This window comes from Dermacentor andersoni, chromosome 8, assembly GCF_023375885.2.
Source record: "Dermacentor andersoni chromosome 8, qqDerAnde1_hic_scaffold, whole genome shotgun sequence".
NCBI lineage: Eukaryota > Metazoa > Arthropoda > Arachnida > Ixodida > Ixodidae > Dermacentor > Dermacentor andersoni.
The window spans coordinates 15,815,232-15,833,244 of record NC_092821.1 but is presented as its reverse complement, the minus strand read 5'-3'; the positions used below and the strand labels follow the sequence as shown (position 1 = coordinate 15,833,244).

Sequence of the window (18,013 nt, the reverse complement as noted above, 5' to 3'; positions counted from 1 at the left end):
TGTTTTTTCTCTTTTGTCGCATTATGTTGGCTGTCTGCTGCTACTCGGAAGTGATTTAAAGCCAGGTCACTTTCTCCAGCCCTGCGAAACTTGCACGTACCACATTGCTGTAGTTTATATAGTTTTTACGTGTTCTCGGCATTCATTGTGCGAATGCACAATGAATGCCGTCGAATCTGCTCTTCCGTCGAATCCTCGCTGTTAGGCAGGCCAAGAGTGGAAAAGTATTTCCTTTCCTGCAGCGAACAGAACGCGACTGAATGCGCTCAAGCAGGCAAAGGGAAGTCGTGTAGCCTTTATTAATTTTTTTAGGAGTACTGCCGATCTCACAAGAGATCGTTGCAGGGAGGGCATACATATAAATACGAAACAAGCACAATCAAGTAATTTATACAATGGAAAACACTAAAACACTAGCAGAATTAATACATGAAATTATTAGTAGCAGTACGCTTTGTTTGAGTAAAAAATATAAATCACGAAAAATACGATGACAGGATCCAGGATGACGCGATCGGATTATTGAACCAAAATCCCACACAGGTTTTAAAAAAAAATGTTCACAGAAAGTGTTCTGCATGTACATTAATTTCCACCATAGCTAATGTTACGTTTCGCTTGCGTGGCAACTGTTAGCGCGAGCGCAAAGCGCAGATACATAGGCACAGTGCACAGCAAGCAGAAATATGTTCTCCCATGTCAACTCCATGCATGGTACACCGCCATTTCTGCACTTCTCCTTCACCGAAATGCGTCCCCTAAAGAGAAAAGCCAGTGTACCACGTAGCAAGCAGGGGAAGTCGCATAAAATTAGGCGCTCCTTTATTGATCGTGCATAAGAACATGGGCTTTCCATAAGGAGCAACGGTATTGCGAATTTGCCTGCGCATTGTATATTTCGCATGTACGCTCCGCGGCTTTGGAGGATCAGGATTCTCGGGAGAATCGAGAATTACAGTGCCACAGAGCTGATGGAACCGTTTTATATTGCATCCAGATGGAGCGCATATGTATTAGTGAAACTTTGTTTGTTTGTTTGTTTGTTTAGCATGCATGGCAGGTTGCGGTGACATAATCATCATGCTCCTATTGCAATATATTTGTTTGTTCGTGCATGTGTAGTAAGCTCCTTGTATGAATGCCCCTGACATAAAAAAAAAAAAAATTAATTGCACGTTTTAGCTTTTTCCTGTCAACAACCTCTTGTATTTGCCTGTAGCTGGCACGGCGCATTCCGGATTTTTTTTTTTCGGCCTAACGTTCCGTCCTTCAGCGCCACTTGTCTCTCCCCCACGCACCCACGTGAGCCTGGTCAATGCTCCCAGTCAAGCGCTCAGACAGCTATAAGCTGCTGTGTCGAATTGGGTGCTCTCGGAAGCATGGGGGAAAGCGGCGGGGTCACTATTGTCCTCCTTGTCTCCCTCCGTCGCAGCCACCCCAAAACGCGGTCGGGCTAGGTCCACCGGGGGAAAGTGGCGTTTGCGCCATTTTCTTATTCACCCTTTCCTTCCACTCTTTCCTTCTATGCATCGCTAGCACGCCGACTGAGTGCAACACCGCCTGAGTGCCAAAAGGACTTCTTCTTGGGCAAGTTGGTGCTTAGATTTCCTAGGTATACTTTGTGGCGCAAAATACATTTCTGGAAAAGGAACAGAAGAAAGGGAGACAGTGAAGCGCTTCACTGTCTCCCTTTCTTCTGTCCCTTTTCCAGAAATGTATTTTGCGCCACAAAGTATACCTAGAAAACCGCCTGAGTGCTTGCCGTCTTGTCCGTTCTTGCCAGCGCACTCCTATCGCGAAAAATGCTCGCTTGCGGTCGTCATTCCTACTGAGAAGCCTACATCTTGAAATACGCTACAAAGTGGCCACGAATTTTTGTGAGTGTTAGAATTTATATAGGCGAAAAAACTAGAAAAAAAGCCGGCGCTCGTGGCCACCGTCTTCGATGTGGGATGAACTGGGATACACAGAAGCGTGGATCTTACAATGGTGAGTGCATTTGTTTTGCGCATGTATAAGTTTTATAGGGAGCAATATCACCCAATCAATATCAGGCGGTATATATATTACTGAAACAGCCCTGGCTAATCTAGAGTGCCTGTAATTACATAGCTCTTTTTTATTCGCAGCCTTTGAATAGTGCCCGGAGTATAACACGTGTAAATCTCTGTGAAGTTCACCCAAAACTCCAGGACTATGATTTTATCAAGCCATGCGCGCGGCCTGATCCTGCTAGCTAGTGATACCGAGGAACCGCGCTTCTTCTCACTGTTCTAGGTCAAGCATCATTTCCAGCCGGCACTATTTCTTTCTTTTCGTATAATAAATGCCTCTTTTGCTAGTGTTTCCTGAAGGAACTTCTCGGTTTCCACATCAAAAATTTCGCACGAAGGCCGCATTGTGTCTAGACAGCCTGAAACTAGGCTTTTTTGTGCTGTAGCAGGTTTTGCTGCAATTTTTTAATTATAATGTGCTACGCTGACTACGTTTGGAGTGTAAACAAGGCGGACGGATCTTGCGCATTTTGTGTTCGTTCTAAATATTCTGTTACGCCTTCTACGAAATATGCCATATATGTCGAAATATTAAAAAGTGTTACGTGACAAATCTCTTGCAATAAAAATTTCTTGATTCACCCCTTCGAACTCTCCGCTCAGACTTATAATATTGTTGCGGTATGGCGATTTTTCAAATGAAAACACTTCCGCGTACATTTGTCATACCAACTTCTCTGATAGTATTTCTTTTTTTATTTTACAGTGTAAGCATCTCCTCCAAGTAATGGTGAAGTCGCTATGGGAAATGGTACCAATTTCGATGAAACCACCGCGTTATTGTGGTCCTCGGGGGCCTGATGAGCCCACCGTCATCCAAGCACTGACCAACTTGCCTACCGACGTCAGCTCCCTGCCCTAAAACCCCTGGTCAGCCCACCGTCCTCGGCACCTTGCCCAATTCCTATCCTGAGGGCAGTGCCTGTAAATAAACTGTTTGAAGATAACCGAGCGTCACCCATCTTGGTCCACGGAAAATGCCTGTTTGTGAAAATTTCTTCGCAAATAAACTGTCATAAAAGTCAATTTCAGTATTCTTTTATTATTATTTGCAAGTATAGATGACTTCTGCTTGGCATCCTTTTGTCGAGCTTTCCTAGCTACTATTGAGGAAGACGGTATGAGGACAATTGCTATAAAATATGCCGCTAGCAAAAGGTTTGCGGTAAGAATTGCTGCGTGCTCTAGAGCCAGCGTATCTAAAATATTCGTCATGCAAAGAGCATTGACTCAAAGCTGGCATTAATAATGGCAACGATATGGCTCAACACTGGTCCTACGCTGGTAGCACGATGGCTGCTGCATTGGAATAACATTGGTCCAATCTTGGCTCTAACGCTGGTCCTACACTGGCAGCACAATGGCTGCTGCATTGGCATAACATTGGTCCAATCTTGGCTTTAACGCTGGGCCAGCATTGGATTGGGTTGCACTTTGCCAATATGCCAGCATTGGTCCAATATTGGTACCAATTTCTGCCAGCATTGGGCCATGGTTGGACCATTGCTGGTGTGCTGCCTGGGCACTAATACTGGTAGAAACCCCTAACAAGGACCCTCGTCCGTGTGTTGACTACAGGAAGTTAAATGCCATCACTAGAAATCAGCTGTACCCGATACCCAACATTGAGGAACGAATTGAAAGAGTTAGCGCTGCTAAATACATTTCAACTATAGATCTCGTGCGGGGGTACTGGCAAGTTCCCCTTTCAGAAAGTGCCAGCCACTATGCCGCACCTGTAGGCACTTTTCGCCCTCTCGCACTCAGCTTCGGGCTGAGAACGCCCCGTTTACCTTCTCTATGTTAATGGATATTGTCCTAAAAGACTTGCAGGAGTTCGCCTTGCCCTATCTTGATTATGTAGCGATTTTTTCGGACAGCTGGGAACAACACGTATCGCACCTCAAACAGGTGTTCTCACGGTTGAGGCAAGCCGGCTTAACGATGAAAGCGGAAAAGTGCAGGTTTGGTTGTTCGCAGGTTACTTATCTGGGCCATGTTGTCGGTCAGGGCATGAGACGGCCGGCCGAGTTGAAAATAGCTACGATTGGAGAATTTTCTCAGCCGCGCACGAAAACAGACCTTCGTTTATTTGTGGGACTTGTGGGGTACTATCAACGGTACACTCCGAATTACTCGCAAATGGCAAGTCCATTAACGGACGCAGTAAAGTTTCGTTCGTTCTCTGTCCTCGCTTCACCGTTGGAACTTGAAGCTTCTCGGACGATGATCGGCAGTTGTTGATCAAACGCAGGCAGGAAGCGATGGAGATCAAATGTACAAGAAATCTTTATAGGTAAACTTTTCTATATACATAGCAGGTAAAACAAATACATTACAAACTTGAACAATTGAGAAACAAAGTCTTACTCTTCGACTGTCTCAATGACTGTTAGAGCCCAGACTCGTTTTAACGTACATAGTACGGAGGCTCACTGATCTATCAGCAATCCTGATTTCAGCCAAGTCTGAGGGACAGCATGTCGTCCCGATTTTTATAGCACAAATATACAAAGAAAAAAAGGCGGTAGGGCCGTCGGCCCGTCCCACAGGTTCAGTTGCCAATCAGAGTCAACCGTTTGTTAAGCCACAACCCACAGGGATGGGCTTACTCTTAAATATAAACATATTGAAAAACAAAGCTCTTTTCCTTCTTCCCCAAAACTGCGTTGCCCTCTCGTTTCTACGTAGTTAGTGACGGGCTCAGCAAAACACGCCAGGCCCGAACAAGTTATCGCTAGACCGCCTCAAATCCCAACGGCGTCTAGGCCGCAAATGTCTCGGAAGCAGGGACATCGACACCACGTAGTGCCGCTGTACTCAAAGTTTGGCCGTGTGGGAGACGGATGGCCCTCCTTGTCCTTCAAACTTATTGTCTACAAGACAAAGTTCTCCGAGTGCGTGTTTACAAGACACCGCCGTCCGAATGCACTCTTCACGTGTGCACCGCATCCCTACAGCGTGCACTGTAAGCTGGCCTTCGACACCACACAGGCAGTCGCACCCAACAACAAGGCTGGCGATTGCGTTCCGGACGCGCGGCACGGGGTCAAGGTTGCTAAGCCCTTCTTAACCTCGGCAGCGCCTCCAACTAGTCAGGTACTCGGGCGCCAGACCCACAATACCGTATACAGCGGTCCCTTTCAAGGCTGGTCTGTGTGGACTTGTGTGACCGTCGGCGGACTGCCAACACCCTGCGCACAATACCGACTTCCCGGAATCGGCACTCGCCCTCCTGGCGCCTGCCGCGACGCGTCACCCATCACCGCGCGGTCCGTGACCCCACATAACACAGAAACGGTTGCCCCGCTGACATGGGGGGGGAGTGCACCCCCTCTCTATACGCACAGCACGTGGCCGATTCGTGACACTTAAGAACACGAACAATCAGAGCGACCTTACAGACGCCCTCCGAAAGGGAGCACCGAGTAACGTACACTGGGATAAGGACAAAGAGAACGCTTTCCAAAGTTTGAAAACGCTATTGGTTTCTCGTCCTGTGCTTCCCGCGCCAGACTACACAAAGGAATTCATAGTTCAATGCGACGCAAGCGACAGAGGTATGGGCGTGGTACTTAGTCAGGTCGGCGAGGATAACGAGGAGCATCCTATCCTCTATGCCAGCCGTAAACTAAATGTAAGAGAGGAAGCCTACATCGCTTCAGAGAAGCAATGCGCTTGTTTAGTTTGGGCCGCCCAGAAGTTGTCGTGTTACATGTACGGAGCGAAGTTCATCTTCGAGACCGACCACTGTCCTCTGACGTGGCTCAATCAAATGTCACACAAAAATGGCCGCTTCCTCCGATGGAGCCTCACTCTCCAAGAGTACAACTTCTCCGTTAGATATAAGAAGGGAAAGTGCATAGCAATGCGGATGGTTTGAGCAGGCTAATTTGAATTCTGCGTTTGAGGGTCCCGCCTAAATTTTAGGGTTACTAGTGTTAATTTTGTGAAGCCAAGAAGATCCCCTCTCATTAAGCAGGATTCCCTCCATGATTGCTGAATTTCTCACCACGAAATTGCTTCAGAAATTGGCATAGCGAAATGCAGCATTTTTTTGTTTCTGCACTTATGTTTTTTTTTGAAGCCTAGCGGGTCTAATGTGAGAGCCAAGGTACGTCATCTCGGCGCAGAGCCGTGTTGTGGGGTTCATTTTGCAGTTACCTGTCCTTGTTGGATGTTTTGGGGCGGTGACATCATTGCACAAGTGGTTACTGCGAGCCAAGACACCACCCCCTGGCCACCAGCCGTTCTCTTCCTGCCCAGTCGAGATTTTGCGGGCCATGGAGGTGCTGTTAAGAACGGCCAGCTGCAGTGCAAGTTTGCCACCCAGTTGCGACTGTGGAAGCAACATCTCGGGAGCATCGCCGCCAACCTCTAGCCACAGCGTGACTAAATCGACTTTGTGTCGGGGAACAAGACGCGCATCCCCCACTCTCCGTCGCTTCAGCTAGGATGCGTTCGATGAAGCAGGCTTTGTGCCGAAACCGCCACCAACCTCTAGCCTCATCGCCGTTGTGACGGAATGAGTTCGGCGGGCCAACTATTGTTCCCAAACTCCCCAACGCGGACCTGATCTGCTACGGGTGCGCCAGTTGCCGCGGGAACGCCGTTTTGTGCTGCTTCCCACGCACCGACCAAGACGCAAGACAACGCGCTACCCGGAACGGTTCCGAGTTCTACGGGGCCCCTCTGACGTCGGCTCCGGACCTTCGCACCTGTGTGTATGCGTGTGTGCGTGTGTGTGTGTAAACCGTGCCGCGGGGAGGCGGCTAGTTTGCGATGACTAAACAAACGTTCGCATCACCTTGTATCGGGAGAGGACCGAGTGTTTAAAAATAGCTGTTGGGTGGCTGCTCAGGACACTCTCTCTCAAGCAGTCATTTTAGACTGATGTACTTTCTCAAACAGTCATGTTAGACTGATATGAATACTGTAAATAAACCCATATTTCTTGTTCTCGATGAGAAGCAGTCCTTCCCTTCATCAACGTCCTCAGCGTCTATAAGTTGGACGACGGCATGGGCCAGCTACCTTCGAATTCATGCCGGACTCCAATCTTGACAACAGATCACGAGCGATGGGATTGAGCCCCCAATCATAACACTGGTAATGGCAAAAACAATGATACGCAAAGTACCTAAATATAGAATAAAATGCTAACATTGTTTGATTGAGAGCCATACCAAAAGAAAGAGCTTACGTATAAATCTGCACGAAAGTATATGAAATGCGTGACATGTTCATTACTGCTGAACAAATTGAAAAAAAAAACAACAACATTGAACTAAAAATTGAAACACACATTATCACATTATTTTGCACTTGGCCACAACTTGAGTAACGGTGGCGAGGGGAACAGAAGGTAGTCGGCTTTTGCAGCAGCACATAGAAAACATTCGCAGAAAGGCTTATTCCTCAATCAAAGACCAGGGGCGCTATAACGTAAAACTATTCCAAACTTTTCTATTCCAATTCTGCTATCAACCCCCCCACGATTGGTCAAAAACATTTTCGACCACCCCCACTTCACCTGTCTGTCACGCGACGTCACGAAAACCGCGATAGCTCCCCATCTGATATGATGTGTACACACTGATTATGCATGCTTTGACAGAAAAAAGAAAAACAGTTATTTCTGATTCGACCCCTTCTCGCCATTAGCCCTCGGCTATTGGTAAAAAGTTTTCGGGCTGCACCCACTTCACCTGTCTGTCACGCCACGTCACAAAACCGCACAAACTCACCGCGTCAAAGTGACGTGCACGCGATAAAGATGCATTAATATGCCGAACAAAACTGAATTTTCTTCGGAATAGCCGCAGGCTGCCCCGTTCCAAAAGGAATAAAAGATGGCTGCCGCCGATCGATGAGACGCTGGCTACTCGCACCTGCCGGAGAGCATGGGTGTATTTGCGTATAATAAAACTTCTTGCGTGGCTGTTTAACGTTTTCGAGCACTTTCGGCACGTTTACCACCTCATTCTGCCAACTCTTCTTTGCTGAGGGTCAGTTTTAGCGTCATTCTTAAGCTTCCGTTGCATGCCGCCGCGATTTTCGACAAGCCACCACAAGCTAAGTAAGGGAAAGCCGACCAATCGCAGACGCCGGCACCACCCTCTTCATCCGGTTATCAATTTTCAGTGCACTGGCTCTGCCCCAGCGAATCCCTCTCCACTTGGGCGTTCTCCTCCCCTCTTGTCAGCCAATAGATACGACAAGCCGCTCAGTGTAGGCAATGTTATTCGCTTTTCAAGAAAACAAAAGTGACCTCCTATGAACGAGGAGAGCGTTCGATTGGTCTGTTCAGACAACCCTGCGGGTGACCGCCCGGTGCTTGCGTCGGTGGGTACGCAAATTTGACGTCAGGAGATTGGAATAGAAACATATTGGAATAGTTTTACGTTATAGGGCGCCAGGTAAAATAAGCCAACAACACGACTTTTCTTTCGACCCGAATGCAATGCTTAGGAATAAAATTAGTTCACTTAAGGCACTAAGTCATACCTACTAGGCTCTCCTTCGTATAATAAACACGAACTGCAAAAATCTGCATGTAGGGCACTTGCAATGCTGATGCTTTCCAGAAGAAAAAGAACGTATCATGCCTGCACATGAAGGTTGTTCGCGCGGTTTTCCCATCGGGGGTTACTGAGATAGTACACAAACACTAACAGTAATTTTTCAGCTATTAGTACGTTTGTAGAAAGCGATACACAGAAAAAGCACTGAGGGCAGTATGGAAAGCTGGGCAAGTTACTGAAGTTGCAGAATGTGACTTGGCACGGAAAAACACGTCATAGACCAGGTGACAATGAGAAGGAACATCTATTTGTCCGCTTTCTCTACCGGGCAGAGGCAAGTGTAGCACAATCAAGGCGCAACGACGTCCGGAGCCTCATGGAGCACACAAATGGACAGGGCTGTGTTCGTGTACAGTAGATGCGCCTTCTGGGGTGCGATCTTGTACGCGTTCCAAAATAGAACGGAGGCGGTCCGTTCCATCGAGCCGCATACGATTGGTCAATTTGAACCGCGACGAACGCCATGACGTCAATTGTCACGTGAGCCGTGACGTCTTGCTGCTGTCTATCATTCCGTGTCGTCTGCTAACGGACGAACGCCACGGAACGGACGGAGAGTCCGTCCGGAGCGATACAACGGATTAGGACGGCTACCAGACGGCTTGGATTGGATTAGAACGTAAGTGCTATGGAACAGTTAGCATCTTTCGTATCCGGTTCAATCCGATTCCGCGCTCCCAACAGTTGGAGAACATGGCGTTTTTCTCTGCCGTGCCTTTTCGTGTCGCCTGTGCGGCTGCTGCAGTCGCGCAGTGACGACGACCCGAGGTAGATGACGCATTTGAAGAGTTGACGGAAGAAGAGTTCCGGCAGTATTTTCGTCTGTCCAAACGAACAGTGCGTAGCTTGTGCGACGAGCTTGACCCCATCATTACATGCCAGCGAGCCAGTGGCCTTTCCACAGAAAGGAAGGTGTTGTGCGCGCTGCGATTCTTCGGCACAGGAAGCTTCCAGAGGAGCGTTGGTCGCGAGGAACACGTAGGCATGGCACAGTCGGCCGTGAGCAGCACCACTCACGAGGTGGCGGAGGCCATCATTTCCGTGTCTGCCCGGAGAAAGTTGGTGGACTTTCCATTGACACCGGCTTCCAAGGATGAGGCAAAGGCGGCGTTCGCGCGACGCGGCGCCATTCCAGGCGTGCTAGCGTGCGTCGATGGCACATTGATCGCCATTATGAAGCCAGAGGGACTCAGCCCGGCTGACACGGCGAGCTTCATGTCGAGAAAGGGTTATTACGCCCTAAATGTCATGGTCGTAAGTACCGTTGGAATGTTTTACTTCAAACTGTGGTTGCCATTTTTACTCGCCCATAGTTGCAATTGCTCAGTTTAATGCCCAAGCTGGCATAATAAGTGACATGTAACATGTAACATGACATGTAACATGTAACGATTAAAAGAGGACATGCGGGGAACTGTTTACGAGCTCGTTGAAATCTGACATGTCGGGAGTAATGATGAGTGCCATGTGTTGTGCATAATCAGTCTGCCGTTCCAAAATTGTGTTTTAAATGGGCAGCAGTCGTAGCAGAAATGGATATACTGTGGGGAAGACACGATGGAAGCATTTTGAACACGGAAGTACTTACAACCACTGCATGGGCTGGCTTTGGCTCGTATGGGGGTTCTTGCGCAATATCGGGTCTCGAGTTTTCATTTAGCTATCAATTAGTGCGAACCATAGGCGTCCACACAAGGGGGAGGTGGCGCATTGCCCCCCCCCCCCCCCCCCAATTGCAAGACCCTGTGCACGCCTATGGCTGAAACAGTCTGCTACTTGTACCAGCGTACGTGTATTCTTTTGTGCATATGAATGGCAAAACGGATTTCGAGCATAGCTGCAGCGCTATCTTGTATTGCTCCCCATTGCAGGTGTGCAACGCGGAACTTCGCATTCTTGTTGTGGACCCCCGGTTCCCTGGTTCGTGCCATGACTCTTGGGTGTGGCAGCATAACCCACTGCGTGCACGCCTAGCCGCACAACTGCAGCCTGGCGAGTATCTGCTTGGTTAGTATTCGTAATGCGTACCCCTAACTAGGGCAGAGCACTCAGCTGTCACTTTCTGTAATAGGAGACTCAGGATATCCTCTCGAGCCATGGCTGCTTGTTCCAGTACCTGGCAGCCATGCCGGCACCCCCTCTGAAGGCCACTACAACCAGGAGCACGCATCCATGCGCAATGTTGTGGAGAGATGTATCGGGGTGTTGAAAAGCAAGTTCCGCTGCTTGCAGCGCTTTCGGACACTGCTATACAGCCCCGATAGAGCAGCGCGAATCATTTATGCATGCGTTGCTCTCCATAACATTGCCTTGGACGCGGGCGACTGGACATTGGACGATTATGGTGGGGAAGTGCCACCAGCTGAGGAGCCAGAGGTGCCAGGAGACATCCAGGTGCTGGCACCACAAGACGTGTTCCTCAGAGGAAGGCAGCAGCGCAGCGCAGTTGTCAACCTTTTCTGAAGGACACAGGAATGGTGAGTTTTCATAATACATAATTTATTTATACAAAGTGCAGTGCCCTTAGGCTATCACAGGGCTGTGTTTGTACAGCGGAAAATACATTAAAAACTTTGTATACACAACAAGTGCACCTCCATACGGATCGTCAATGTTCCAAATCCACACATCCGACAGATTATGATAATTTAAACACAAACGAAGTACACTTCGTTTTGCCAAAGACTTGAAAAATTATAGACCGATCAGCTTACTGTCCGTTGCCTACAAAGTATTTACTAAGGTAATTGCAAATAGAATCAGGAACACCTTAGACTTCCGTCAACCAAAGAACCAGGCAGGATTCCGTAAGGGATACTCAACAATAGATCATATTCACACTATCAATCAGGTGATAGAAAAATATGCGGAATATAACCAACCTTTATATATAGCTTTCATTGATTACGAGAAAGCGTTTGATTCAGTCGAAACCTCAGCAGTCATGGAGGCATTGCAGAATCAGGGTGTAGGCGAGCCGTATGTAAAAATACTGAAAGATATCTATAGCGGCTCCACAGCCACCGTAGTCCTCCATAAAGAAAGCAACAAAATCCCAATAAAGAAAGGCGTCAGGCAGGGAGATACGATCTCTCCAATGCTATTCACAGCATGTTTACAGGAGGTATTCAGAGACCTGGATTGGGAAGAATTGGGGATAAAAGTTAATGGAGAATACCTTAGTAACTTGCGATTCGCTGATGATATTGCCTTGCTTAGTAACTCAGGGGACCAGCAGTAACGCATGCTCACTGACCTGGAGAGGCAGAGCAGAAGGGTGGGTCTAAAAATTAATCTGCAGAAGACTAAAGTAATGTTTAACAGTCTCGGAAGAGAACAGCAGTTTACGATAGGTAGTGAGGCACTGGAAGTGGTAAGGAAATACATCTACTTAGGGGAGGTAGTGACTGCGGATCCGGATCATGAGACTGAAATAATCAGAAGAATTAGAATGGGCTAGGGCGCGTTTGGCAGGCATTCTCAGATCATGAACAGCAGGTTGCCATTATCCCTTAAGAGAAAAGTTTATAACAGCTGTGTCTTACCAGTACTCACGTACGGGGCAGAAACCTGGAGGCTTACGAAAAGGGTTCTACTTAAATTGAGGACGACGCAACGAGCTATGGAAAAAAGAATGATAGGTGTATAACGTTAAGGGATAAGAAATGAGCTGATTGGGTGAGGGAACAAACGGGAGTTAATGATATCTTAGTTGAAATCAAGAAAAAGAAATGGACATGGGCAGGACACGTAATGAGGAGGGAAGATACCCGATGGTCATTAAGAGTTACGGAATCGTGTATCAACGCTGAAAAAACCACGGGACTTTAGACAAGCAGCGGCAAGGTGCTTGACATCGCGGAATTGCACCCGTGTAAATCTAATGAGAAGTTAGTGCTTCGGCATTCTTCCAGCAGCATGTTCCCAGTGACACTTTAGCGCATTTTTCTCCCGTCATTGCAACGTGCAGCTACATGAAAAAAAACAAAAAAAAAACATGCATACCAGCTAAGATTTCCAGCGCGCGAGAAGGTGCACACATCGCTCTCGCTGTTGGCACACTCAATATCGTCGTTGACTCTGTTGTGTTCCGTATCGGCTGTGGGTTCAAACATGTACGGGGACAATACAAGCTGTCGGAGACAGCGAGAACGTTCCATCTTGCAACTCAGCTATGAAGCCAAAACAGCAGAACCGCGTGCTACCAGAGAGAAAGGAATGGTGCTACGCTCTGAAACGGAGACATGCGGCGGCGCCGACCGGCGACTACCGCCAACGACGTCACAGCGGCCCCGACCAATCACGGGCAACAGCGGCGTTCGCGCGATGCCCCGAAGCGCTGGTGCACGTTTTCTTGGAAAAACAGCCGCTTGCGTTTGTTTCCGCCCTTTTTGAACCAGATATTCGTGTTCAGGGGACTCAAAACTGTAGAATGCCGCAGAGAACTCATTTTTTTCGAAAAGTGTTTCAGCTTCCCTTTAAACTTTGCCTTAAACTTTCCCTTTCTTGTGGTGTTGATGGTATTTCCTCCACAGAGCTTAACCCTTTGAGACGCTGTCTACACAATTGGGCACAGCAGGAGCGTGCATCAATAGCAAAAGCACTGATGAAAGTAATGGTATTTAAAATGTGTTTCATACATCTTGAAACACTTATTATTGGAACTGTGCTGCAATTTTGAATAATGTGCGGAATGTTTTAACAAAATGAGTGGGAAGGTAGACGGCTGGGTGTTGTTACTCTGTGTCAGTATGTTGTATGTAGCGGGTTCACTTCTTTCATTGTTTTTTACAATGTCGTGCACCAGGCATAATTGTCAAGTGGCTGGATAAGTGCTTTTCAAGCTTTTCAAAACACAAAATAGTACATGTTTTCATATATTGTGTTCCTGTAGTGAGTTTTCGCATGGAGTCGAAATTTTGTAAACTTGACAAAACTCGCTAAACAATTGAAAATTCTTAATATTTGCTGCAGCTGTACACTTTCTACGATTCTGAGGATGCAAGAGATGTGGTGAAAGCAACTTTTCAATCAACGGAAGCATACTTCTTCTTCGTTCTCACAAGCATCTTCAATAGTTCCCTAAAGTCTAGTACCTTTTCTAGCACTCGGAAGGTAGCATGAACATTGCCCATGCACAAATCAGGTGCTAGATGTGCAGTTACTAACTGCCGACCTATATCTATCCTCTTCAGTGCGTCAGGTGTTTGAATCGATATGGGATTCCTCGCTTTCTGTTAGTGCTAAGAGCATTTTAATAAATGAACAGCATGGCTTTGTGTGCCGACAACTTAAAACTATTTCAGACTGTCAACAGTGTTCACCACTGCATCGACTTCCAAAAAGTCATTTTTTCCCTCTCAAACTGGTGCAGAAGCAATAAGTACTCTTAAATGCTTCCAACACTATGGCATTAAGTTATATGCACGAAACGCACCATGTGAAATTTTGATACACCCTACGTGATGCTCCACTCCTTAGGGTCGATGAAATTAAAGATCTTTGTGTGTACTTCGACAAAATGCTAAGCTTCTCTTCACATAGATAATTACACAAGATGCCCTTCACGCTCTTGGAATTGCATGCCGTATATTGCATGATTTCCACTCACCTGTTGTGTTTCTGAAATTCTGCTGTGTGCCTCCAACTACTAGAGTATGCCTCTGTAGGAGAGGGGTGCAATGAGCAAATCTAATTCTGACCTCATTGAACGCATCCAGAATAAATTGATGTCTATCTTCCAGCACCACTTTTGCCATTCTGGCGACCACAGTTGAGCCTTCTCAAATATACTTCAACTCGCACCTCTAGATTCAAGTCTTAATTGCACCTTTTGTTCCTGTATAAGGTGGTCCATGACATTATACATTCCTTAAAGCTTCTTGATCATATGCATTTGTTTGTGCCGCAACAGTATACCAGGTAGCATTCCACATTCGTTGCCTGGGCTTGTTACAAGATTGTGGTAATAAGACTCGACTCCAAAACATACTTCAGAGTTCATTCCCTGTGTTTTGTGTATCTGTAGATAATCACGCAGGATTAACTCCCTCTTACTTTTCCGCGTTTCCTTTTTTCCCTATTTGTTTCTCTATCTTCCATTTTTTTGTCTACTACATTCATGTTTTCTCTACATTTTGTCTCACATAGTGCTCGTTAAGTGCACCAGTACGAAGGCTTTCTAGCTGTTCCTGGGCACTACAATAAAAATTTGAATGATTGATTATTATCGTAGTATAAAATTGTGCTTTTTAAGTATGTACTAGTATACTATTTTAGTGCAGTAGCTTTCGTGCAATTAAAGAAAGGGCATGAATTAAGAAGAGAGAGAGAAAATGATGAATGAAAGATAGGGTGGTTAACCAGGACTGAGCCCGGTTGGCTACCCTACTCTGTGGAAAGGGAAAGGGAGACGGAAAGATTAAAAGAAGAGAAAGTCCACTGGGGATATCAGTCGGTCACTCAGTCTGGATCACAGACGCTGACTCAATCCGGTATCTTTCAAATATCGCAGCAGCGCTTTTGTGGCCTTTTGTAGCTGTGATATGCGAGGCCATGGTCCCAAGATCTTGTTCAAGGTGAACGGCTTTCCATCTAGCTGATTGAGAGCTCTGCAGAGGTCTTGCTTTTCATCTTCAAAAGATGGGCAGTAGCACATTAGGTATTCTATGGTTTACTCGACACCGCAGGCATTGCACTCGGCGCTATCAGTCATTTCAATCAAAAGTGCATATGCACTGGTGAATGCGACGCCCAAATGTAAGCGGCACAGCGCTGTTTCCTCATTTCGCAGAAGACTTGGTAACAGCCGCAGTTGCATAGAGGGATCGAGGAAATGCAATCGATGTTGAGTGAATTCAGGTGTGTGCCACGTTTCCAATGTCGAAAGAGTGCGCTAGCTTGCCTAAGTGTTGGGCTGCGTCGGTTCGCAATAAATGTACAGAAACAAGGGTTGCTCCTTCGTGGGCTTTCCTAGCAGCTTCGTCAGCGACGTCGTTGCCGGAGATACCGCAATGACCAGGCAGCCACTGAAACACGGCGTCGTGTCCTTTCATGATCATGTGATGGTGCATTTCTCGTATCTCCGACACGAGTTGTTCACATGACCCGCGAGGAAGAGATGACAGAAGACATTGTAAGGCCGCCTTTGAATCGCAGAATATTGCCCACCGATTAGCCGGTTGGTTATTAATATAATCAACGGCACCTCGGAGGGCAACAAGCTCCGAACCGGTCGATGTTGTCAAGTGAGAAATCTTGTATTGGATGCTTAGTGATCGTGAGGGTATAACCACTGCGCTCGTGGAGCTGGTCTGAGTGGAAGAACCATCCGTATATATGTGGACTTGATCAAAGTAGAAAGTGTGCAAACAATCCAGAGCTGCTTGTTTCAAGGCCAAGGTAGGCAGGACGGTCTTCTTTCTTATCCCTGGAACCGTAAGACGCACTTGACGTTGTTTTAAACACCACAAAGCTGAGGTTGAACGTGCTGAGGGTGTGAAGCCCGATGGTAAGGAGGCACGATGGATGCTGACCTTGTTGGAGAAGGACGCCTGTGGTCGTCGTTCTGGCATGAATTAAGAAAGTGCAATAATATGCTATGTGCCTGATCATATGCATTGCGCTATTAATTTCTTCTGAGTTTTAATAATGGCTGGCTACTGTATGCAGTGTTGTGCAATAAAATAATATGCCACAGCAATTATTGCGTGCCTCGCAGAACAAATTGAATATATCTTTCTCAGTCAAAATATCATACCAGGCTGAAAACAATAAACTGCAATTTTTCGTTTTGTGGTGACGAAGTGTATAAATTGTGAAAATAACCTGTTTATATATTTCTTATACTATGCAAATGAGCTGCTCCCATACATTCGAATAAGTGCTTCATTAGTACGACTTGGCAAAGGGCAACGAAAGACTCCTATTAAAACCCTCTAATTCTCAAGCTTGTATTATCTGACGGTATGTCATTTCATTAATGTAAAGAAAGGCAAACTTGATATGTGGAAACCAGTCACAATAGAACATGGCCCTTACACTGTGAAAATGTTTTGTAGCAATACACTCAATGTGAAGGCCTCCGGATGCGGTGTTGATGCATCAAAACAACCTAGAATAATAGAGGGGCTCCATGGGCTAGATTTGCCAGAACCAAGAATTGGGGGAGACAAGATACGAATTACATACATTTTAGCTATTCTAGTTTTTTTTTCTTTTTTTCTGAGTGCTACAGGTGTTTCAATTCTGTTTTGCTGATTTTCTCAGAACCCACTTTTTCACGTTTCTCTCATGCACCAACAAGCATAATTATATTGACACGGATGCTTTATCTGTATCCGGTTACCGTATTTCACCGGCTAAAAAATGTTAAACGTTATCGCTCGGTGCAGGATGCGCCTGAACGTATAGGAAGTTTCGCGAATGTTATCGATGGTTCTGTCTGTTGTCGACGAACCTTGCTAATCTGATTGCATACGCGACACGAATTGTGTTGTAGTTTCTGGAAGGCGCACAGGCACCAGCGAATAAGCTGTAACTTTCGACGACTGCCGTATGCAAACCGACGCGCTTGACCCGCAGATGAGATTTTCTACGATTGCCGACATTGCTCGCCGCTATCGTTGCGATTGAGCCGGCACTATTTATTTACCGTCACTACTACGTGGCAATATTTCCAACACAGATTTTTTTCAGTTATACATTGCACGCCTAATTCTTACATAGTTGGCTGTGCAATAAGCTACCAAAAAATGAAATGGTGCAACAGTTTTTGATATATGGCATGGTCGTGCAGGTGTTTGCAAAGCGATCTTGCAGACAGACGGCGCGCGAGCGCTGATGTCGATATTTTGTACACTATTGTTACTTCAAAAATAAAAACAAACTGTTGCGGCAGGTGTATATTCATTATTCAAACGTGTTTTTTATATCTAAAAGCACATACCGATCACTAACTTATTGTTTCAAGCTTAGTTCACAGCAGGCTGTTTTAGGCCGGACTTTGACGGATGAAGACGGAATAGTCCAGCAACAGTGCGCCGCAGCCGAGGAGCGAGCTTCGGCGCGCGTCGGAGCTTGTCTCCAGTGGTTGCGCGCCCTTTCCCTCCAGCCGAAGCGAAGCGGCGCGTTCGCTTGCCAGCGCGCGCCGAAGCTTTCGGCGCGTGCCAGTGGTTGGGGCATTACGTGTTCAGAGCGTCGGCCAGCTGCTGCCACAGCCGTCGGCGGTCGGCAGCAGCCATAGAGTTTCTCACTACATTACCTAGAGGGAAATCTGGCGCTGCTGCGCTGTGGTATGCATGGGAATGCCGGTATATTGTGGGTTCGGATTGGCATCGTTCTCGTAGAGACAGGACACCTTGAAGACGCGCTTGG

At 46.8% G+C, this 18,013-nt stretch overlaps 1 protein-coding gene across 1 annotated transcript; it reads left to right on the top strand.

Moving 5' to 3' along the window:
• Positions 1 to 9,333: 9,333 nt before the first annotated feature.
• Positions 9,334 to 11,413, top strand: LOC126526641 (putative nuclease HARBI1). The gene is made up of 3 exons (XM_050174507.3): positions 9,334 to 9,892; positions 10,510 to 10,645; positions 10,710 to 11,413. Exons 1-3 carry the CDS (start codon positions 9,623 to 9,625, stop codon positions 11,099 to 11,101), a joined length of 798 nt encoding a protein of 265 aa, XP_050030464.2. The 5' UTR covers positions 9,334 to 9,622; the 3' UTR covers positions 11,102 to 11,413.
• The last annotated feature ends 6,600 nt before the right edge of the window (positions 11,414 to 18,013 follow it).